The sequence below is a fragment of the Epargyreus clarus genome, unplaced genomic scaffold (genome assembly GCF_041222505.1).
Source record: "Epargyreus clarus isolate Ecla_fem2 unplaced genomic scaffold, WU_Ecla_fem_2.2 ptg000031l, whole genome shotgun sequence".
NCBI classification, from domain to species: Eukaryota; Metazoa; Arthropoda; class Insecta; order Lepidoptera; family Hesperiidae; genus Epargyreus; species Epargyreus clarus.
In genome coordinates, this window is record NW_027332236.1 from 5,960,467 (window position 1) to 5,985,044 (window position 24,578).

At 35.0% G+C, this 24,578-nt stretch overlaps 2 protein-coding genes across 4 annotated transcripts; one reads left to right on the forward strand and one right to left on the reverse strand.

Moving 5' to 3' along the window:
* The first annotated feature begins 455 nt into the window (after positions 1-455).
* Positions 456-2,172, forward strand: LOC140754839 (carbonyl reductase [NADPH] 1). The gene is made up of 2 exons (XM_073089975.1): positions 456-1,095; positions 1,633-2,172. The coding sequence occupies exons 1-2, from the start codon at positions 456-458 to the stop codon at positions 1,836-1,838; spliced, it is 846 nt and encodes a 281-aa protein (XP_072946076.1). The 3' UTR covers positions 1,839-2,172.
* Positions 2,173-3,037: 865 nt separating this feature from the next.
* Positions 3,038-23,042, reverse strand: Cnot4 (CCR4-NOT transcription complex subunit 4). Of its 3 annotated transcripts, none has more exons than XM_073089978.1 (17): positions 22,763-23,042; positions 18,881-18,985; positions 17,772-17,846; positions 14,438-14,551; positions 13,850-13,999; positions 13,243-13,329; positions 11,891-12,080; positions 10,902-11,018; positions 9,935-9,976; positions 9,783-9,852; positions 9,089-9,276; positions 7,879-8,643; positions 7,282-7,661; positions 6,561-6,790; positions 5,020-5,169; positions 4,600-4,694; positions 3,038-3,746 (listed from the first exon to the last, which is right to left on the reverse strand). In XM_073089978.1, the coding sequence occupies exons 2-17, from the start codon at positions 18,911-18,913 to the stop codon at positions 3,436-3,438; spliced, it is 2,997 nt and encodes a 998-aa protein (XP_072946079.1). In that variant the 5' UTR covers positions 18,914-18,985; positions 22,763-23,042; the 3' UTR covers positions 3,038-3,435. The 3 variants fall into 3 exon arrangements, with proteins under 3 accessions (XP_072946079.1, XP_072946077.1, XP_072946078.1); XM_073089976.1 differs by having other exon boundaries at positions 11,891-12,083; XM_073089977.1 differs by lacking the exon at positions 22,763-23,042 and adding an exon at positions 22,567-22,590 and having other exon boundaries at positions 11,891-12,083.
* Between the last annotated feature and the right edge of the window lie 1,536 nt (positions 23,043-24,578).

The following is a 24,578-nucleotide window of genomic DNA, read 5'->3' on the forward strand; positions in this document are numbered from 1 at the left end:
CATAGAAGGACTGAATAGTAGGTACACGCTGTACGCAACATTACTCGAATTAGTGGGAGTTTATATCGCAGACGTAAGCAGTAGATTGCTTATCTCGTCCGTGTTCTTTAAATATAGTATGACGCAGTTGTCTATGCTACAATATTGAGATAAGATTACGTATGAAGTGAAATATTCAAAAAAGATCCTGATAGAATACATATTATACCTACGCAACGCATCACTTCGCCTCATTTTAAAAGAAAGTTGGTACTTATTTTCGAACTTTACAATAAGTAAAAGCAATAGGATAGGATTATCATGCTACATGCACATAGTAATATCAATATATAAATAATCCCAGCCTTATCACTGAATGCTATCTCAATAACACAAAAACCACTTATATGAATTTTATATCAATACGGTTATACAATTAGGTGGAACGTTAACTTGTTAAATTACTGAAATAAATCATGTCTAGTAATCCAGTAGCTATTGTCACCGGATCAAATAAAGGACTCGGTTTCGCTATAGTAAAAGGTCTCTGTGAGAGATTCAAAGGGACTGTTTACCTTACATCACGAGATGAAGAAAGAGGAAGAAAGGCTTGTGAAAAACTAAGAGAAGATGGGCTAAACCCAGAGTATCATCAGCTCGATGTAACTGATACTGAAAGCGTTGTAAAGTTCATAGTGTTTCTTAAACAACGGCATGAAAAGATTGATTTACTGATAAACAATGCTGGGATACTATTCCTCAAAGATGCCAAGGAAACGAAGTTGCAACAGGCGGAACAAACAGTGTTCGTGAATTTTATTAGCTTGGTGACTTTTACTGAGGCCATAATACCAATTATGAATGATAAGGGCAATATCATTAACATTTCAAGTTCTTCCGGTCATTTGTCGCGAATACCATCTGAGGAACTAAGGAACAAAATAAAATCGCCCGATCTTCAGTTCGACGACTTGGTAAAATTGATGAATGATTATGTAGAAGCCGTTAAATTGGGTAAAGAAGTAACCGAAGGATGGGGGGAGTCGCCCTACGTTGTTTCCAAAGTTGCAGTTAACGCTTATACATTTATGCTAAACCAAAAATTATCTGACAGAGGTATGATTTATTATTATTTATAGATTTTACTAATCTTTTATTATACTCTTGGTACATCATCATGATGTGATTTACTGTAAGAAAATATAGATAGGAAGCAATTCTTAATCCACAGAAAATATTAAAAAGTATAATAATTATCCTAGTACAGTAAGTAGTCAGATAAAATATTTTATTTATCAAAATTAATAATTTAGCATCTCGCAATTTTTGTTATAAATCAATAGTATCGAAGTTTTTAGCTCAACCGCCCAATACGTTTTTTACGTATTGTCACGCTACTTAGTACATCTGTCGAACATGCAAATGGTTTCGGGTTCGATACCCGGTCAATCAGATATTTAAATGATTCAATTTGTGTTACGGATTATCGTTGGTATTTATGATACCAACTCTTCAAAAAAAAATCTACTATAAAAAAAAGCGTTTCTTATATCATTATCAGTCGGTTCCGGTTGTTATCTAAGGTAAAAATTGATAAACATTTGCAGATCTCCTTAAAACAGTCTAAAATTGTATTTTACGTCACATTTTCAGGTATCCTGGTAAACTGCGTGCATCCCGGATATGTTATTTCGGATATGACAAAAGGCGCTGGAAATGTTACACCGGAAGATGCTGCAGAGGTACCCTTGAAAGTGGCTCTCAACCCTCAGGCAGGGGGTCAATTCTTTTGGCACAATGGACAAACAGTTCCGTGGGATGGGCCTGACCCACGCGGGTATATTGACGGCAAAGTGTAATAGAAATTAGTGAGTGGAAGGTACCATCCATTTTTGGGGCCTGATGCTTAACTTTAAATGTTTAATACACTATATTCATGAGCATAATATACTCTTGCCTATTCCCACCATAAGAAGTCTTAGGGCGCACCCACACTACATTTCTGTATGCAGAAGGCGCGAAGTCGTCGCTAAATTAGATTTCCAAAAATAATACTCACTAGAGAGTGGACTAGAAAATTATTTATTACTATTTTGAACGTTCTGCGCCTAATTTGTGACAATTTTGATTGCATTACAATTTTATTGTTCCGAGATTACTATAGTATCTATTCTGGTCATGGCGTAATATTCAGAATCTATTAAATAATAAATAAAGATCTACTTAAAAATGTGTGTTTACCTTGTAGTTTTACCTGTGATTTTTTACATAATAATATTTATAACTTTTATAAAGCGAAACAGCCATTTGTTATACAAAATATAAAATAAGTATCTATTCAGTTTTGCCTATTAAAGATGTGACAACGTCCTAAGGCAAATATCAGACGTCGATTTATCGTAGGCAAAACATTAGATGGATTAATTCGATATCGATATTAATTATCGAACGTAGATTGATTAATAATAACGGGTATTAGTAATACGGCAAAAATGTTAATATTGCAATGATAGCATTCACAGTAAGATGATATTGAATATAAATTAGCGATTACTACCACTATTTCATTTTTTTTTCAAGATGTGTCCTGTGGTGTTTCTATCGCCGCTTCTTCTCCATAACGAAACACCTTGTGTTGTGATGGTAGATATATTGACATTAAAATATTGCTGTAAAGAATATACTCTGAATAAAATATGTTTATTTAATTTACCAGTATAATTTACGTAGTCTTTTGGATTAGCAATTGTATTTTCCAAAATTTATTAAAGTTTGTAGGAACACTGCAGTAATTTTAACTCAAATATTTCTTTCAATAAGGTATAAGTGCAGGTGTTGCAGTTGTTTATATGTAAAGGACCATCCAATAACCACTGTCAATTTTACAACTGTTAGTTACTCTTATTTTAACGTTTTCATTTCAAGAAACAAAGTGTTTATAAATGAGGGTAATTGGTTCTAGGATTTATGTGAAGGTAATTGGTATTGAAAAAAATTGATATTTTTTTTTAGTTTTAATCAACTTTAAGGATTATGGCTCAATAAGGTACAAATGGAGTTGTGTTATTGGCATGTCGTTTTAATATAGAAAAAATAATTTGATGTAACAGGGATACGATTCTAGCATTTATATAATATATAATAACGAATATACATATATCTTCAGTCGAGAAAGAATAGTAAAGAACTAATAGAACGAAATCACTAAGAAATATGATAATACCAGCCGGGGAGCGAGCCGAAATACATCAAAAAAAAAATAAAAAATAGAAATAATAATTCAACTTTAAATAAAACAAATAGGTTAATTTATTTTACAAATTCCTTTGTTATCATATTTCTCTCGTTAAAATATGCTCTCTTAATACAAAGATTTATCGATCACATCACCAACGGAAAGAGAATAATACGTCGATAGAAAATATAATCCGGGTGCGCGGGAATCGTATTGCACGTCTACTTGGCGTCGATGCACTCGGCGGGGCGCTGCGGCGGCTTGGCGGGCGCGAAGCCGGGCGGCAGCGGCACCCCCCACAGCTTCTGGCCGCCGAGCGCCCACTGCGGCGGCAGCGGCAGCGCGGGCGGCAGCTTGGTCACGCCGTTCTGCACGCTGAGCTGGTTGAAGCGCGCGAACAGCTCCTGCTGTTGTTGCGACAGCGCCGCCGCCGCGGGCTGAGTGCTCTTGCCGAAGTTCACCGATGTCGACATTATGGCCGGGTCCATCTGCGTCCAATCAGAGTACATCGCGCTGTTTGTGTTGTTGTAACCTAGAAATAAAATATACCGTGTTATGCTCACGTTAGATCATACACCATTATAATTGATGTATTAGTAATTAAGTAAGTCGTAGTATTTATATGTCGATAAAATTAAAAGTAAACTATTAGATATTGGATTTAAAGCAAATAAAAAACTACACGATGACACGACCCAACCTTTCATTTCACATGATGCTATTTTTTTATAATATAACTGTAGCAGACGAATATGCAGTCCACCTGATGGTAAGTGACTATTGCCGCCCATGGACATCAGTAATCAACCCTAGATAGGATTAGATATTCCTACCTGTGGACCCCTGACGATTAAGCTGGAACGCCTTAGAAAACCATATGTCCCTTAACCCATTACACTTCAAACGAGACTACAGGAGCGTTTAGCACTGCTGTTATGAAGCAGAAATAGGTGTGGGGGTGGTGCCACAGGAATCGAACCACAAAAGGTTTACCATACACATTACATACCATGCACCTTCCTAATTACGCTCATAACGTAAAGCCCGCTCGCGAGAATTTCGCGAGAATGCGAGAAAAGCACGAAAAACGAGAATGTGGAGCAGATACGAATCGTGTTTCTCCCGCGTTCTTGCGATATTCTCGCGTGAATGTGAAGCGGGCTTAACATTATGATATTGTAGCGACTTCCCGCTACTCGTCAAGAGATGGCGAGATGCTGAATCACGCTATCGAAGTTTTCTAAACATCTTGCATATATATACAAGCTCCGAACTGAGACTGTCGGAGCGCGGTCGCTCCCCGGGCATGATCACCTAGCCCGGCGGGAAATCTCCCTTTGCCTTTGTTTTACTCGACACGACACGATACGGTGTAGTTACAGTACCTTGATGGTGCGGCTGGTGGCGGGGCGGGAAGGCGCTGACGTGGCCGAAGCCGGGCGGCGCCAGCCGGGCGCGGCGCACTCGCTCCAGGTTGTCGCTGCAACACAACACTTCATTATACAACTCTGGCATAGACTTAATTACTAATGGTCTGATACCACATTCAAAATGACTAAAGAAAATAGATTTTCGCAAATTTCAAATTATGAAGTTTACAAGCAACACGCAAATTATAGGATGTAACACCTCATATATGTGCCTCTACCTCGTAGGCTAGAGACCCTTTAAACCAGAGCACTCAACACTCTAATAGACATACATATGACTGTGTACATAACTCAGAATCCTACCATCCTTATTCTGAAATTATTGCTTATCAACAAAGCACACTAACAACATTAAATTGCAACATCTCAACATACCCGCTAGAGATACTGTTGAGCATCATCTCAGTTTCCATCATCTCAGCTAGAGCCTTCTGCGTCTCCTTGAACGGATCGAAGTCCAAGTCGTCGTCACCGTCGCCGGCAGCGCGACCGCCGTTGTTCTCATTTGCCCGCATGTTGTTCATTCTGGAATTTAAAATAGCTACTATTTAAATCGGTTCTAAATACCCTTTTTTTATACATAACTAGCTGTGCCTCGCGGTTTCATCTGAATTAAAAAGAAATAACCCGGTTGAAACCGCGGGGCACAGCTAGTTCTAAAATATAAGTAGACTAAGTTACTCCTTATTACATCAGCTACCTGCTACTAAAAGTCCCGTCAAAATCGGTTTAGCCATTTCAGAGATTACCCGGAACAAACAGACAGACAAAAATTGTAAAAAATGTTATTTTGGTGTATGTACCGTATGTATATTCATATGCTTGTAAAAAGCGGCTATTTCAATATTAAACAGACACTCCAATTTTATTTATATGTATAGATACTGTAATCAACCTGATGTCGGTCACAGATGCGCCGCTACCACTGAGGACTAAGCTGGAATGCCTCAGAAAGTATATCTCCGTTACCACATCCTTCAAAGTAGAACACAGCAGCACTAACACGGCTGTTATAAGAAAGAAATAGGTGTGGCGGTGGTGCTGCCAGAGTCTAACCACAGAGGGTTCTACCATTCTTATTTCTCTCCCTTTCATTTCTGTTATAATTCTCCCTTAATTTATAAACTCCCTTTTATTTTGAAAAACCTGTCTCCATCGCTACAGCTACTTCACTGTCCTAACACTTATAAGGAAATATTATCTACAATGTAAAGACAATATTTTAAAATTCCGCTGTCAACCCATTACTGTCTTGACAAGGGTTTTGGCTACTACATAGGCCAAGTGTGGTTTTGTAGACTTCACACACCTTTACCTTTGGGAACTTTTTAAAAAGAACTCTCAAGCATTTAACTTTCCTTACGAAGTTTTCCGTTACCGTTTAGGCGAGTGATATGTAATTTGAAATATGCGCATAAATTTGAAAAATCAGGTGGCGTGTCTGGGATTCGACGTCAGAACAAAAATAAATTTATTTCATCTACTTGGTTACGTATTCATGCTTGAATATTAAGTTGTAGGGACACAAACGATTCTACGAATCAAGTGTAATGTGCATGGTTAGCAATGGCGATTGTATTCGCTTGGTTCGTTGGAACGCTGTGTTACCAGTCTGCTCCCCGCCCCCGGAACATATACCTGTATCTTGGGTGGCTAAATAAATGGGGTCAAAATTTAACATCTTTAATTTAAATTCGACTAAATTACTCCTATTTTAAACTCATATATATTGTGGCCTACAAAGTAAAGTATAGTCCCCGCCAAACTGCTAGTCCGCTCTGAGGTTGTTGCGAGCAGATGTAGTCATACATTTTGCTGTGGCAACGTGATTCACTTCTATATTCAGAGAAGACTAGCAGTTTTACGCGGACTATAATTAAGTAAGAAAAGTACTATCTGAAAAAGACTTCACCCACCTCTGTTTGTGTTCCATTTCTAGCCGTTCGGCACTGAGCATGTTGTGTGGGTAGTGTTGCTGTTGTTGCTGTTGCTGTTGTTGTTGCTGTTGCTGTTGTTGTTGTTGTTGTTGTTGCTGTTGTTGCTCGTACCGCCGCTCGTCGCGGGCCACCAGCAGCCGCATCTGCTGCGCCTTGTGGAAGTCCGTGAAGAACTTGTCCATGTTCTCGGCGAGGTATCGGCCTTCGTTCTGTGAAGAATTAATATAATTCTATGAAGAAAAGTGTAAACATTTCTATATGAACTGTACATTGAAATATCTGAAAATTTCTAGTGGAGAAACTTCAAATATGAGAAAAAGACTCGACTACATATGAGGTGACAATGTTAGTCCTTACGAGTGGCAGCGCATTTGTAAACAGCTTCAGTTAGAATTCCTATTCTATATTTTATAAACCCACTCAGTTACAGATGACCATTGGTGTGACAGTGTCCACTGACCATCAGGTGGACTACATGCTTATGTGGTGCTTTAGTCTTATAAAAAAGAAAATAACTAATCGTAAGAGAGTATGGTCCATAGTATATAAAGTACTAATATGTCCTATTAAATACTTAACACATATTTCTATAATATTTGCGAAGAGATAAGTAACATAACTGCAAAATATTCGAATCACACAGATTAATGTCTCACTAATAAAAGGTTTGAAAAAAAAATGCAATAAAAAAATAACTCACGTTTGTCTGTGGCACATCGAATCCGTTTACGAGCCCGCTCTGCGCCATTTGCTGTTGACTCTGTTGCAGTAGCTGTTGATTGTGCATCATGTAGGCTCCGCCCATCGAGTTAACCATTGAGTTCGCCGACATCGTGTTCGCTAACGAGTTCGTCGCCATCGTGTTCCCGCCTAACGAGTTCGTCGCCATCGTGTTCCCGCCCAACGAGTTCGAAGCCAATGAGTTTGTGACCAACGAGTTCGCGCCTAATGAGTTCGTCGCCAGCGAGCTAGCCGACAACGAGTTTACCAACGAGTTCGTAGACATTGTGTTTGACATGGAATTGTCTACGCGCATACCGAACGGTGGAAGCATATTGGGATTTGGATGAAAATTAGCACCTGAAATATCATAATTAACAAATGTAAGCTTTATCGACCAATAAATCGACCGATCGCAACAATTTATGAGCCAGATACGTCAAATACTTTTCACGGATCGTGTCCAAATGAAAAATATTCATTACCTTTTTGACAAGCTAATACTTTTCAAAGTTAATTTGTTAATTTGTTCAAACTTGTGTCAACCACCAATTGTAAAGAAAATAAAAAGTGTTACCTAATAATTCACTAGCTGAATCGAGTCCTATACTGGAAGTGGTCATATAATGTTTGGGGTCCACCATCATATTGTGTTGTCTCAGCATTTCGTTATGACTCATTAACATTGTACTACGAATGCGTTCTCTCAATAGCATTTCCTTTTCCGTCAGACCTTGGCTAATTTGACTAATCTGCCTATCATTACCTAAATACATCGCTTCCCTGTCTAGAAGACCATAGCCGTTCACTAGCGGGCTCTTCATGTTGTGTGGTAATAAGTGATTGTTATCGACTAGGCCCGCAAACATTTCTCTATGCCTCTGCATCATTAATACTTCATTATTGGCATCGTTCAGGAGGTTGTGTGTGTTGTCGTCCTCGAGCAAGCTGTGATCACTGTTATCTAGTAAATCGTGGTTCTCCAACAAACTGTGTCTATCCGACTCTAGTTCGTCCAATTCATTTGATAGATAGCTCTGTTGTATATCACTTTCGAACACTGAACTGGTTGTGTGTGTGTTTTGTGTGCTATTATAAATTTGTTTTGTATCTACCGTTTCTGATTCACTTGTTTCGTTGCTAGTCATGCTATTGCTATTCTTCTGTTTTTTGCTTTCTTTATTTTTCTTGCTGTTTTGGCTATTTGTATTATTGCTGTCTTTGTTATTTCTGCTCGATTTGCTATCCGTGTGATTCTCTTTGCTATTTTTCGTTTGAGACTGTTGTGTTTGTAACTGAGTGGGACTGGAAGATTCTGATGTGCCGTTTTCTTGTGATTTAACTGAAAATTAAAATAAATCATAAAACAGTCTGTGAATCATTTCATGTCGACCAATCATTGCAAATTATCATTTACCTGCACCTATAATTTCAAAATAGATAATTAGAGTAAATATAATTCAATACAATATTAAATCATTAAAGTACTATGAGAACTAGGGACTTAGTTTTACCAGTACTGTACTAAAATTTCACCTTTATGTATATTTACAGGCCTTTATTTCATTTATATCGATTACTACTAGCCTACCCGGCATATGTTACGTTCAATATTAATAAAACAATGGGTGAACAACCCTTATCACTTAGAGGTATGAAAAATAGATACTAGCCGATTATCAGACCTACAGAATATGCATATAAAATATGGTGAAAAAACGGTAAAGCCGTTTCGGCGGAGTACGGTAACTAACATTGTGACACGAGAATTTTATATATAAGATTACCCGTAGTCTGTAGTGGCTTGGGACTGGACTGTTTCCTGGCGGGACTATCTGACGGTGGGGAGGAGCCGAGACTGGGCCACGCCTCTTTGCCACTGTTGCCATTGCTATTGTTACCGTTGCCATTGCCATTGCCGTTGCCATTTCCATTGCCATTACTAATATTCCCATTGATCGAGTCCTTCTTTGATCTGTGAATTATGTGTGATGTGCATGGTAACTGTTACGTTTACTTGTGTGATGTTTTAACGATGTTTAATGATGTCATCAAGTAAATTGAAAATGCGTCGATTTTTTTTTAATAATTTCGAAATGCATTTAGTGAATATGTAATGAAAATTATTGTTTTTTTTTTAATAAGTACTATCAAAGACAATTTCGTAATTATAACTTAGAAAGTTACCAGTTTTAATTAATTAGTACATATTGCTTACAGCAACAATGTAAAATTTTGTATAATAAAAATCTATTAGCAAAAATATTCATTTATAAATAATTCATTTATATTCATTTATAAAAGTTAATGAATGGGAGTGAATAAGGATGTAAGAGAAAGATGTAATTACATTCAATTTGTAAATTCAATAATATTCATAGACAGATGAGTTTTATCTTCATTTAAATGTGCGCTATAAAATATATATTTTCTGTATTTAAATGAAAATTTACTTACGAGAAAATAATACTTTGTACTCACTTAGATGTACTGACTACATTTATGTGTGACGACGTGACCACTGTTGTCGGGATAAAGTTCGAATTATTACCTGCAATTATGAAATAACATTAAAAATACCTTACCATCGAGTGATTCAATTATATGACAATTAATATGGGGTACAAACTTACCATCCTTTGAACTGCCTTTTTCTGCATTCGTACTAGAGTTACCTAAAATATAAAATTTATAAAAATTTAAGATGATTTGTATATTGTAGCCTTCGATCACTAATAAAAACTAGATACACAATCCCATACAAAAATGAACTTAAAAATTGGCGTCAAACGTGTTTATAAAATTCTAAGCGACAGAATCTAAAATTAATGCAAAATCAACCTTATCACTATTATTTAAAGGTATTTTTAAAAAAACTGCTTACCAAAAGCAATAAATTTTGACGACATAAGCTATGTCGCTGATTGTGTATCTAGTTCTTATTAGTGATCGAAGATTGTAGCTTACACAGTTGGTTGCAAGTTTCAGGTAGCCACTACGTCACCTATGACGATAAAGTGGTGGTACTTGAGCATTGCAGCCAGATTTAGGTGGAATGTGTGTAAACCACGTGATATCAGGTGATTAAATATTTACTGTTATTGTCAAGTGGTATTGATTGTCATTGTGTAGTGATCTACAATGACAGTGGTATGACATATCTATATAATTGCCTAATATATATGATAACAGGCGTTGGATGGTGGCTGATGATCAGTGGTGTTTTGTAATTGATGGTAGGTATTGGACGGTGGATGGAGATCAGTGGTATTTGATGGGGGGTGGATGGTGTTCGTTGGTGGTGAATAGCCGTAGGTAGTCGGTGGTGAATAGTTGGAAGTGATGGATGGTGCTCGTTGGCGGGTCGCGGATGTTGATGGATGGATGTCAATAGTGTGTGGTGGAGTATTGTCGGTGATGGTTGTCAATGGTGCGTGGTGGCGTGGTTGTGTGTAGTGTGTGGCGGTTGGTCGGTGGTATGTCGTATGTAGTGGGTGTTGTGTGTGGTGTAGAGTAGTCGGTGGTGGATCGTTATCGATGGTAGGTAGTGTGTGGTGGATGGTGGGTGGTGAGTGGTGTGTGGTGGTGTGACGGCGGTACCTGTGGCGGCGGGCGGGCGGTCGGCCTGCGCGGCGAGCAGCGCGTGCAGCCGCCGCTCGTACACCTGGTGCAGCCCCGCGTGCATCTCCTCCTTTGTGAACGACGCCTTTGGATCACCTATACAGAAACGAATATAATCACAGATTATTAAAGATTACTAACTTCTAACAAAAAAATGTAACCAGTTTTGACGTGTGAAATTGTCACTGTCAGCTATTTACGTGTTTGAAAAATAATTAAAAACATAGTTTTTAGAGCATTTACGAATAAAACGATATTTCTTCGATTTCTTGTTGTGTTTGCACCACTTTCCTGCACATGTCGGCATTGTTCCGCGTAAATTACACCATGACTGTCGGAGACGTAATGGGCAAATAGCTGACTGTTTTTCAGCCATTTTGCCATAGGTGGTTTCCTTCAATTACTATGCGGTGAAATATCTATACTAATCAATGAATTACATAACATAAAACATAAAAAATCCGTAATTAATTATTATACTAATTACGCGTACAAGTATGACATACGAATAACTGCCATGGGTAATGTGTAATTCTACTAATTAAAGCTTTTAGTTTTGACGAGTGCGTAATAAATTTTAAAATTAAGTTACTATTACATAACAATGATAAATTTTGTTAAAAAAAATTATATAGTTATTTAAACATAGAAATAATTTTCGATTAAGTTTACTTATTCATCGCAATCTTAAAATCGCGCTGAATTCACTAACGGTAGATTTTCAGAATTGAAAAACTAAAATAAATGTTGAATGACCAAATAAAATAAGCAAACATCTATTTCCTACATCATTTAGAAATATATATGTAATGACCAAATATGCAAATAATTTCATTTATACTTTCAATAGTAACATTTTTGTTTAAGTACTTAAATATCATTGGAGAAACCCCTAGTTTTTATATTCATAGTAAAAACGCAGTAACATCGAAACGTATTCAATACAAACTGTATACATATAATATTACCTAGCTCGTGCAGATACATGCAGTCGGGCTTCGGACACGGCTGGTTCTTCATGAAGTTCGCGCAGTACTTGGTGGTGCCGAGCGAGCCCTTCAGCACGCGGCCGTCGAGCGTCACGTTGTTGACGCCCTGGATCGCGCGCAACGCGTCCGCCGGCGACACGTACGTCACGTACGCGGACGCGGACGGCACCTGCTGCACGGGACGACGGGACACGTTAGTACGTTGGTATAATAATGTGACACACAAATCGAACGTCGTATCGCTATTATAATAACTTGACCCCACACACAAATCGAACGTCGTATCGCTATTAAAATAACCAGACCCGACACACGAATCGAACATCGGGACGCTATTATAAGCCTGTTATTAATAATCAATCTATTAGATTTTTGCCTGCTGGAAATTAAAATTTGACATTTTGTAGTAGCTCGCATATCAATAATCAATCTTTGAATTTTATACAAGCCGAATTTTACGATGAGTCTAGTATGATTTTTTTTCTTTATAATCGACTCCAGATTGGATTAGATATTCGTCACGTTGTTGACGCACTGGATCGCGCGCAACGCGTCCGCCGGCGACGCGTACGTCACGTACACGCAGACGCGGACGGCACCTGCTGTACGGGACGACGGGACACGTTAGGACGTAGTGACGTTATTATAATTACGTCACGTGACACAGTTATTGACATATGCCCATTATTTGCCTCGACATATGCCGGTTATTATCAAACTGCGTCACGTACGCGGACGGCACCTGCTGTACGGGACGACGGGACACGATAATACTTTGGAATAACGTGTCGTTGGTTTAATTACGGGACGACGGGACACGTTAATACGTTGGAATAATTACGTCACACGTCACACAAATCGACATAAGCCCGTTATTAATTATCTATCTATTCGATTTTTGCCTGTTAGAGATTGAAATGTAACAATTTGTAGTAGCTCCTATTACTTATCAATTATTAATTTATTCATTTTCACATACCAAAATTAACAATGAAATTTTCAAATAGCTATCCTTGATAAGCAAAACATTGGATAGATTGAGTATTAATAATGGGCGATAGATCACGAGGCGGCAATGTAAAATGTGCAAACTGAGTGGCCATAAAGTTTCTGAGAACAAGTCAACAAAATAATAAAACAACAGCGGAGACAAAATAATAAGAAAACGGAGAAGTGGTAATAAACATATAGGGCCCATAAAAGTTGGTTACAATACATTATTCACCTAATACTTAATTTTATTATCAATTGTTATATGTGACGTAGTGACGCCAATAGACGAATCGGGGAAAAAGACTAGAAAAAAATATAATTAACATATATTAACTTACTTGTGACCCTGCATATGCAGGACTTTGGTTTATAACTACTTTGTGAATTTTGCCATATTTGCCAAAGTACTCTTGCCGTTTGAGGATCTGAAAAAAGAAAATAAGCATAAAAATAACTTCAGAATAAAATGTTAACATATCGATTACACAACAACTTCACACAACACTTCAAGGTCAAATTTTTCAATATATCGTTTTTACAAGGACCCTTTTATCAAGGGTCCTAGACGAAAAGGTTATTTAAATTTTAACGCACCCACCGTCACAAGAAATCGACAGACTCAAAAATTTGAAACCTATAGAATTAGTTCAAATTCGAGTTGAAAAAGACAAAATTAATTTTAAAGGCACACTGTAACCCGAAAACAGCAAAGCTCAAGGTTGAAGTTCCCGGTGGTGTAACACTAGTCATGCTATTGCTATTCTTCTGTTTTTGCTTTCTTTATTTTTTTTGCTGTTTTGGCTATTTGTATTATTGCTGTCTTTATTTCTGCTATCAGTGTGATTCTCTTTGCTATTTTTTGCCGCGACTCCAGCGTCTTGTTCCGCCGCCTCGCCTCGTTCCCGGGGAGGGGGCACAGTGCCCGTGTTACACAACAACACTCACTTCGGGGTCGGCGAGGCGCACGGGCAGCCCGACGACGAACACGAGGTTGTTCTGCACGACGCGCACGTTGGCGAGCGCGCGCCGCGACTCCAGCGTCTTGTTCCGCCGCTTCGCCTCGCGCGCCTTCTTCTCCGTCTTTATCGCTGCCACCTGGTGGAACACACGGTCCATTTAAATGTTGTAATGTAAATAATACGGTATTCTTATGATCGGGTGGGACACCTTATCCCCACCAGTATAATCCGCGCCAAACTGCTAGTCCGCTCTGAAGTTGTTGCGAGCAGGTGTAGTCATACAATTTGCTATGGCGACGCGACTCATTTCTATATTCAGAGAGGACTAGCAGTTTAGCGCAAACTATACTAAGATAAGAAATTATTACGGAAATTATGTATTTTAACTGCCCATTGGGAGAAATTAAATAAAAAAAATTGTTAGTAAAAAGTTAGTCTAATTAGAATTTAGCAGCATATAGCTAAAAAGTAGTACGAGTTAAAGAAATAGTAACGTGATATTTCAAAATTGTTATAATTATTAAGACTTTTCTTTGAGTGAGATACAGGCATATTACGAGCACTAGTATATTACCTGCTCTTGACTGAGTGGAGTGAAGTCTGCCGGGTTCTCCGGGTATGCCTTCCGGCACGCCGGGCAGAGACCATTCTCGCCCTCCCGGATACGATTCCAGCAAAACCGACATATCTGAAACAAAAACATACTTTAATTATATATAATTTAAAACACCTAAATTACTATAATGTAACTTGGTGACATAGAAAGATGATAAACCACCTGCAGTTTGCAGATTGCGTAACTTCTCTAAATAATATTATCAGAATAGCCAAAATCCAAAGAAGCAAAATTCATAATTGCTTTGAGAAGCTAGACAGACAGTTTACTATAAAAACTTTCCATGTCATTTTCAGAACGGTCAAGAAAATTTTAAAATATTGTTAGAAATTTTGTAAAACATCCTAACATAAATCATTATATGAGTATCATTCACTTTAATATAAAATACTAGAATGTATAGAGTAATACTAGCTTTCACATGCGGCTTCGCTCGCAGTCAGATGTATTTATATATCCCTCGGGAACGGTACTTTTTTCGGAATAAAAGGGAACCTGTATCCTTTTCTGAACCCCTGACATGTGTACATAGCTTCATGACCATTGATTGTCATGAAATTTTGTAAGATCGAATCGATCGATTATAAGATCGAAGACAGTAATAAAAGATGCATCGTACGGACAACACGCCTTTTATTTACGGACCACCAACGAACCACATTACACCAACAAACTCACATTCACATTTATACTATTAGTTAGTACGTAAAGTGTATTATTTTAGATTCTAAATACTACACTAAAATTTAAATAACAATTAAAATATTATTAGGTGTGATACGTTTGCGCGTGTCGTATGTCCTCATTCCTAAGAAGCACACTCGCGTTACACTCTCCATACAAATTAGCCTGTGTATGGAACAAGTGTCTATATATCTAGGACCACTTCCATATCGACTACGTAAAATCAATATGACAGATTGTCGAGTATCTATTGTTTAAAAGTTATTTGATTATTAATTAAGGATGGCTGTTTAAATTTAATTTGTCTGAAAATTGACCTTATGAAGACCAAATATCAACAGGAAGTAGATAATTAAAATAGGTCAAACATCTAAAAGTTATGTATTAGTGATAGCTCAGTAGTCAAAATGGAGTTCTGGATTCGAATCCAAAATCTGTTAATAGTAAATGTGTTCTAATAAAACCTATGCGGGTAAAAAGCCTCCATTAACTAAATAGCATTTGAAGTGTTAGGACCATTGTCAGTACTCTTATTTTGGGTAAAAATTTAGATCCACTCATGTTTTATACCATGATAAGGCGTTTGTGTTCAAAATTATTTTCTTTATTATACATAAAGCGTTTTTTGTTTCTTTTTTATTTTCTATTGTATTATTCCTCATTATATATAAAGGTTTATTTTCTTGCATTCGACTTTTTTTGGATCGATGTTCTGGCCTCCAGTACAAATCGATTAAAAGAAAATAATCACTATCAGTATTGTTTTATCAACATGAATTTGTTTACGAATGCACTTTCTAAATATCATTTATTTTCAGTTCGCAACTTTTTATCTATCATGTCATTGAAAAGACATCAAAAATGCATTACAATAACATTGTCAAAAATGTTTATTTTTAAATTGATTAGGCAATATTATACAATGTCAGTGAGATTTACCTAAAGGTTATCACCATATTTAGCCTCTACACTACTTTGTGGGCGATCAAAATCACCTTGTTTTAAACTAGCAGGTTTATAGACATGTAATTAAAATATAATATTTATTCATTTTTTTAATCAAATAAAAGTAGTAGTCATGGAGATTTGTAATCAATCCCTAATAAGATTACATCTCTACCTGAGATCGGCCAATGATGCATTGTTACCCTTGTGGGCTACGCTAGAATGCCTCGTATAAGTGACTCTTTACCACAATTTTTCCATAGATTGTATATGTACAGCATAAAATGATTTTAGAAAATCAACCCCTAGAAAGTGTATATCATAAAAACTTGTAATACATACATAAATCTCTTAAACTTAATTAATCTGCTATATGTATATCAAAACAATTACGTATGTGTGCAAACTATGAGAAATCAAGGTCATGTTAAAAATATAAAATATAGTGAAAATATATGACACTATATCTAGAATAGCTTTGTTTTGATCATAATAATGTATGGTCATAAAATATAATTTATCATGTATTAATATTAGATAAGGAAAAAGACAATGAGATAATATTGTTGAGGATGTCTAAATTTGAATAAAAATAAATCTTGATAAGCTTTTGCAAAAAATATATCAATATATTCCGTAATACTTTTTTATATGATTCTTCATTATGAAAACCTTTATGCCGAAAACAAACATTATGATAATAATCAACATACCCTATAGTGACGGAATCATAGTCACACTATTGTAATTTTTTACACTCAAAAATAAGAAAACTCTTAAACAGAATATAGCTCACATCTTTTTAAAATATAACTTTTCTCTTAATAAATTAGTTGACAATATTTCTAATAAGAATTTGACTGTAAAGTCAATCTTTAGACCTGAACTCTGACCTTTACAGTAGATGACTGAAATTAATAATACTTCACTAATCTGACTCATACTACTATTATTATCCTAATTCTTTCCATTTCTATCATTTGCAGATGTGCATGGAAGTTAATGAATGTGTGTCAAATCTATCAATAGAATTGCTTCATTCTCATTGATTAGATTACTTTAGCACTCTATAGCACATTTAACACCTTCTTAGCTTGAGTTGAAATGGTCAAAGTTTTGTATATTAGCTAAGTTCGATCTCCCTCACTAGTAATTTGCACATCCTTAATGCACCCTTAAGGGTTAAGTGCAAAGGATCAGGTATTCAATTGAATACCCGATTATAATCATATATTTGATGTGTTACATACAAGGTGCACTATATAATATGCCTGTATATTTTTACTAGATATATTAGTAACCTTAGTATTAGGAAGGTGGTAGAACCCTTCGTAATTCGAATCCAGCGGCGCCACCGTCACACTTATTTCTGCCTAATACCAGCAGTGACAAGCGCTGCTGTGTTGTGGTTGAAAGGGTGTAGTAAGGGAGAGTAAGAGAGTACTATTTCGAGGTGGTACAACGTACATAGACCTTAGGTAGAAATTAAACCTTATATGGGGCTTATTACAGATCAATTTGGCATAGCCACTTACCATTACGTGGATTGTAGGCTCGTTTGCTACTCTTATATAATAAAGAGATCATATTTGTCATATACATGGTGCACTGTAAGTCTATGTGTATATGTATTTCTACTAGATATAAGTAATTTTTGACTTACTTGGTATCCACATGTGCACGGGTAGAAGTGGAGATCGTCCACCTCCAAAGGTTCCATACACAGGGGACATTCCACCTGTAAACCAGAATTATTACATTAATTAACAATAAATTTGTTAATTTGTTGAAAACAAATTTCTCCAAGAGTCACATAATTATATTATACATGTTTTATTCTTAACTTTTTGACAATAAATACAACTAAGATTACTTGGAACAAAGGTAGTTTACGTTATCAACCATCAACAAATAAAATATTCGACAGGTCAACATAAGTTCATATGCTTTTAAAATTAGATTGCGCATCAAAAAACATAAATAAATAAAAATGATTTTTAAGAAAAATATTTTAAAATGTAGACAAAAACTTCAATCCGTTTGTATCAGACTTTGAAAATCATACGTTTTTCTTTACAATATTATAATATGTTAAATTAATTATTATTCAAAGAATTCCTAGTAAACTTTGATAACAGACTATGTAAATATAACAAGTAGTTACTGTTTATTTCTTGCAATCTGTTGTGGAAAGAGGAAATTAAATTTAGAATAACTGATACAGAAAAAAATTAAAACAGACAATTATCCAAATTTATAATTTGAGACTTTAAATGTTTACAATAACAAATGATACAATCTATTCGTATCTTACGTTTTATTTATAAGATAGCAATATTGTGTGCCATAGTACACCTACAAACACTTATTTGATAAAATAGTACAGTAAAAACTATTAACCGGACTAATGGTTGTCGTAAGGAATCCAGATAAGTAATTGAATGAATGAAGAGAATCTTTAAACGTTCTGTGTAAGAGGATTAAGCATACATGCTACTTTTAGCATCAGCGATCGACGATTTTGGTGCTTTTCGAAAACTAGATGTAGCGATCAAATGCTACACCCCCATACAAGTTTGAGCTCCAGTTACAACTAATATCGGAAACACGATACGCGATACATTGCAATCGTTCGTTGCCACGACGGAACGTAGCAAGGCGCCAAAACAAGCATGCAACGATGCAATCGGGAATTCTCCGGAAAAAGTAACAAGTCCGCTTAGGCTATTGACAATCGACTCTCTACTGTATTAAAATAAATGTGCACATTACCTGCTCTTCTCCACTCTGATTCAACACTGACATCCTAGTCCCGACAGCCAATTGTTGAGTACCCCTCTGCAAATATGAACAAGAGTCAGCCCACCCTAATGTGACCTGCAAAGAAAGACATTTCATTTACGACAAAACAAATTACTATTATCTGTAGAATAATCACACAAGTCGTTTAGGCAGCACCAATTCGATCTCAGGTCAAGTGGATATATAAATTATGAATGTAAGTATCTGTGCTAGGCAGAGTTTGCATACTTATCTTTGTGTGCTCATGAGTACTCATGACACACAATACAGGGAATCTCCGATAAAAAGCGTTTATTTGTTTAACATATAAACCATGATTTTGAAGTATAGACAGACAATAAGCATAATAAGATGCAGTATTAAGGTGTGTGTGTGACACATTTTGATTTTGATAATTAACAATTCAATAAACATGAAAATCATTGGGCTTCGTTACTACTGACATATGACATTAAATTTTATGATGAATCTATTCGTTTTCTAATGATAAATAAACTGAGGGAACTCCAAGCATATAATTATAAGACATATTGTTCTCAATGCAAAGTAATATTCCACTACTTGCCTTTTAAATCTTTGAATCATACTGTGTCGACAAGCCATTTTCTTAATTAACATATATCCCATAAAGGTATTGTGTATTTTATATGTCATGACTGCTAAGTTACCATGACTTCCATAATTATTTAGACATAAGTAAAATATTTACAGTAACAAATATTAAATTTCATTTTAAAAACCTACTCATAACCAATTAATTTCGAGAAGAATGCAAAACCATACAAATAAATGAACAATAAAAAGAAAATACAATGCGTAATGGCTCATTAAAGCAGTCAGGTGTAGAATGTTATGCATTTGATAATGTTGGAAGCGATGATCAAAGCATCGGTGATGGACATTATGTAAGCAGACTATTAGAAAGGCATCCTCTTGTGGGTCAATATCTTTTTATACAAATTAGACACATGTAGATATGCTGTAGCCTTACAAGATATATTTTGCATGTAGGATTTTGTATGCATACTTATTATAATAATAAGGAGTAACCTACAGAAAAATATAGTAACATTTTCTAAAAGATGTTAGATATAAAATTTTTGAAAATGAGAAAATAATTAAATTTAAATTTGTTTGTTTTGTACCAAAATATTATTTTCTTAATCACTTACTATTTTTAAACAATTGAAAAAAGTTGGAAGATGATTATTTACACTTCATAATGGAACTACACTTTGCTTTGTTACTCCTACTTTTATAAATTAGGTTGATAATATTCCTACACAATTATTATTTATTAAATATTTATTGCAACGCTAACACAAAGTTAAAGTAGAACAGGGCAAACTTAATGCCTGATGGCTTTCTCTACCAGTTCAATTATATTTATATTGTTTTTCAATAAATATATATAATCATTAATTTATAGTTAAAAAGCATTTAAAGGTGTAGTTAGAAGATTGCGATAAGTATGAAGCAACTTTAATATGCAAGTAATAAATATAATTAAATGAAAGATTTTTTCAAAGATTATCAAATGATTTGGCCTTAAAAATATTTCCTTGGTTAATTCACATGTAGAATTAAAATTCTTGTGCTGGCATTAATTGTGCGAATATGTGGTAGAAAATTGCATAAGAGCATTCCATATTAGACTTCAGTTAAATCTTGATGATAACAAGAAAACTATTTCAAGTTGAATTTATATTAATATGGAATACATAATCATTTCCTATTTTCAATATGTAAACATAGGCATAATTTGGATGTTTTATTATAGGCAATATTTGGAATGACACTATTGTACTTTTCTTGCACAAAAACATCTTCGGCAAATGTTGAAAGTACGAACAGTGTAAATTGACCATGGCATTTATTTAAGAATGCAATCAACTTGTTTACTTATTTATTTATTGTATAAAATAAAAACTAAAAATTAAGTAAATGTGACTGAACACACAAAATAAGTATGTATTGTTAGGTCTAGGCTGCAGTCCTAAACACTGTTGTTTTTTTTTAAATGTCTGGCATAACAAATATGAAATTATCTTCTTCGTTGTACTTCATATAAGTCACTAATAGTACAATAATTTTGAAAAACATACTACCATAATACAAACTTTTATAAAATTAAGAAGTAGGCATACAGGTAAGTTTACTAATCGTAAGAAATAGTGACATGATTTTCATTTCATTGAATTAAAATCATTATGTTGATAAGTACATTTATTTTTAATGCATCTATGAATTTACATGAATCATTTTATAATGATTTGTGATGTGTTATTTTAATATGTGACAAAATAGACATTAGAATGACATTATGCCCACTGACCATTACATGTGTTTCCTATAGATCACTAAACACTAAAAATATTGGCAATATGTTTAGAGATTGTAAACTTTTGAAATTTTTGAACTTTGTGTTAAGGTCTAATTTATTGACTACTTTCAGGTACTCTTACACTTCAAGGTTGCAAATTGTTTCTTATGTTTATTCTTAAATTGCTTTTTATTACCTTTGTATTTTATGTTACTGTTTGCATAACAATAATAAACCATCTTAACTCATATTAAGTTAACGCTACCTACACCAAACATACTAAAAAATGTTTTATTGAAGATGCAGTAAACATATATTAAAAGTGCCAAAGTTCAATATTTAATTTACGCACAAATGGGAATCATGGGAACATGTATATGTTGGACATTTAGTCTGTTTATTTATTATGTCAGTATTTAGAAGGACTAAGCTAGGAAAAGTAATAACTATTTAATATATTGATGTAGGTATATAAAGCTTAAAACTTAAATGCATATTAATATTTTACAACAAAATCCGGAAATTCCTATCCCGTTTAAAGCCGTTTATCTTAAATTTGTTTAAGGAAAAACATACTTTAATGTCTGATTAAACAGCTGTTAAACGAAATCAATCATTTATCAACTATGAATAAAGTGGAAATGATTACTGATAATTTGCAATAGTTATGTATTGGACAAAAATAAATTTTATCACTAAATTGGAATTATTTACTATTCATCTCGGCCTATTGATAATATATTTAGGGATTCTACTTACTTTAAGCATAGCATACTTTTGAGTGAAAGTGTGGCATCTCAGGTGTTTTGAATAACAACACAATAACAACCAAGAAAACCTGATTTTACATATTACAAGTCCTTGGCAAAAAGCGATTTTATGCTTCACACCAAACAAACCTTGTTATTTCATTGTGTACTTGGTATTCACTATATGATTCACAAAAGAATGTGCGAATAAAGGCTTTTGCCACATAGAAACACTTTTTCCTAGCAAAAATCTACAAAAACAAGAATGCACAAAAAATAAAAAGTAAACAAATTAGTGGCTAATTTAGTAACAAATCGATTTACGAAAACCTACTTTTCAATTTATGTGGAAGTAAACAATGTTTATAGGTCTAAAACAACAACTTAGACCATAGAACGATTGCAACAATGACTCAACCCCGCTTTGACAAGTTCACAATTTGACATTTTAATGTGGAAAAAACAATTCGAGACCCTATTTCTATGAACTTCTAGTCCACGTCAAAAATACTTTACAGCTGATAGAATTATCAAAGCGATGAACTAAAATAATCAAAACGACGTTTACGTCGCATATCAAATACCTATTCTCGCTACTAAAGATACGTCCCCCAGCTGCCATTCAAAAGAATATGTGGCATAAGTCAAACTTTCATTTCGTACAAGGATGCACTAAAAATAATTATAAACACTCAAGGCACAACATTGTACGCGTAACGAACTCTACTCTTTATTTTCATCGGCTGATTCCATTTAAGGTGAAAATAAATCGATGTTTACCTTACGTCTTCTCTCAATGCAAATCTTTTTCTATTGCAGAATTGAGACTGCTAACCCTTCCGCAACACTCGAAGATGAATCCTTTTCTGTGGACCTACAATGCGGCTCACAATAAAATTTAAAGTGAAATGCAAAGCTGAAATAAATACAACTGTCCCGAAGATATTTTCTGCGAGTAACTATACATTTGTTTTATGAAATGGCCTAATCTTTTACAAGATTCCGTTCTGTGATTCCATAGACAAGTCCTCTTACTTTTTTAATTTCGAATAAATGAATGAGTAATTTTCCACTTTGGTCAAGGATAAGGTATTACTTTCTCGAATGACAATTTTACAAAATATTATTTTTAACATTACATTTTTAAGATCTCTTAATAAGTGTGAGTAATTAAGGTAGTTTATTTTTAAGATTCTAAATAAGTGTCACTTTTTTGTCATTATACATTATTTGTCAAGTTAATGTTCACATGTGTATCTTATCAATTTACAACATGATACATATTTATTTATAACTTGATTTAATAATAATAATAAATAAAACTAAAAAATATAAAATAATTCAATAAAAAAATAATGACAATACTTTATATGCTTGCCAGTTTAAAAAAAATGTTATAACATAAACGATCAAAAAGGCGCGGAATTTCAAAAAGTCTATTTCATTTCATTTCATAGTTCAATGTTAAAAATATCGTTTATTGTTGTTAATTAAAAATGTTTTTCATTATAAATATCGAATTTGGTGTTCCCTAAAAGTGTTTAGTTTATTATGTAGTGACATATGGCTCTCAAAACATTAAAGTTGAATGAATGCTAATATTTTATTGAACTTTTAGATCTTTGTAGATTCTATTCTAGATTGAATGTAGATGGCTTTTATACTCATATCATTGTCTACTATTCATAGATTTTGACGTCATCGCCTTACTCATCTTTTGGATACGACTTAAAATAATTAATAATTATAAGATTTGGAAGAATGGGAGGTGTCTCGTGTGTCGACATAATGGCACCATCCCATCAGCTGCTGGTGTTGTGGCTACCGATGCGGAAATACGCTACTCTCAGTCGAGACAATATGTTTCTGCCGTTTGGTGTAGAGACGATGGGGCCATGGGGTTCTGACGCTCGATCTTTTTTTAAGCACTTTTCAAGGCGTCTAATCGAGTGCACCCACGACCAAAGGGCTGGCGCTTACCTCGAGCAAAGAATTAGCTTTGCTATTCAGCGAGGTAATGTCGCCGGCTTTTTGGGGACTCTTCCAAGAAACAACAATTTGGATGAAGCTTATTATATTTAACTTTTTTTTTTTTTTTTATAATATAGGAGTACCAGACGAGCATGCAGTCCACCTGATGGTAAGTGGCTACTGCCGCCCATGGACATCTGTAATCAACCCCAGATAGGATTAGATATTCCTACCTGAGGTCGGCCACAGATGCGCCGCTACCCCTGAGGACTAAGCTGGATCGCCTCGGAAAAGTCTGTCTCCCTTACCACACCCTTCAAACCGGAACACAGCAGCGCCTAATACTGCTGTTATTAGGTAGAAATAGGTGTGACGGTGGTGCCGCCGGAGTCGAACCACAAAGGGTTCTACCACCTTCAACTATTTTATTATAAGTATTTTTAAAGCCTGTTTCATATGTACTTTTTATTAGGTTAATATTGTAAATAAGTAAGATTTTAATTAAACAGGGGTGGTAAATACGTTTTAATGCAGATATTTAAATTTTTAATTTAAACCTATAGACATATAGTATGAAACGGAAAACCACAGGATTGTATCCCAGTAAACATATAGCAATGATCCC

What these genes read in the sequence shown, in the direction of transcription:
- LOC140754839 (XM_073089975.1), top strand. Translation starts at nt 456, where the DNA reads ATGTCTAGTAATCCAGTAGCTATTGTCACCGGATCAAATAAAGGACTC. An exon ending in CCAAAAATTATCTGACAGAG is followed by an intron (nt 1,096 to 1,632) that starts GTATGATTTATT and finishes TCACATTTTCAG; the next exon opens with GTATCCTGGTAAACTGCGTG.
- Cnot4 (XM_073089976.1), bottom strand. Translation starts at nt 18,913, where the DNA reads ATGTCAGTGTTGAATCAGAGTGGAGAAGAGCAG. An exon ending in CGTGCACATGTGGATACCAA is followed by an intron (nt 14,552 to 17,771) that starts GTAAGTCAAAAA and finishes TTTTTGTTTCAG; the next exon opens with ATATGTCGGTTTTGCTGGAA. An exon ending in TCGATGTGCCACAGACAAAC is followed by an intron (nt 6,791 to 7,281) that starts GTGAGTTATTTT and finishes AATTCTTCACAG; the next exon opens with AACGAAGGCCGATACCTCGC.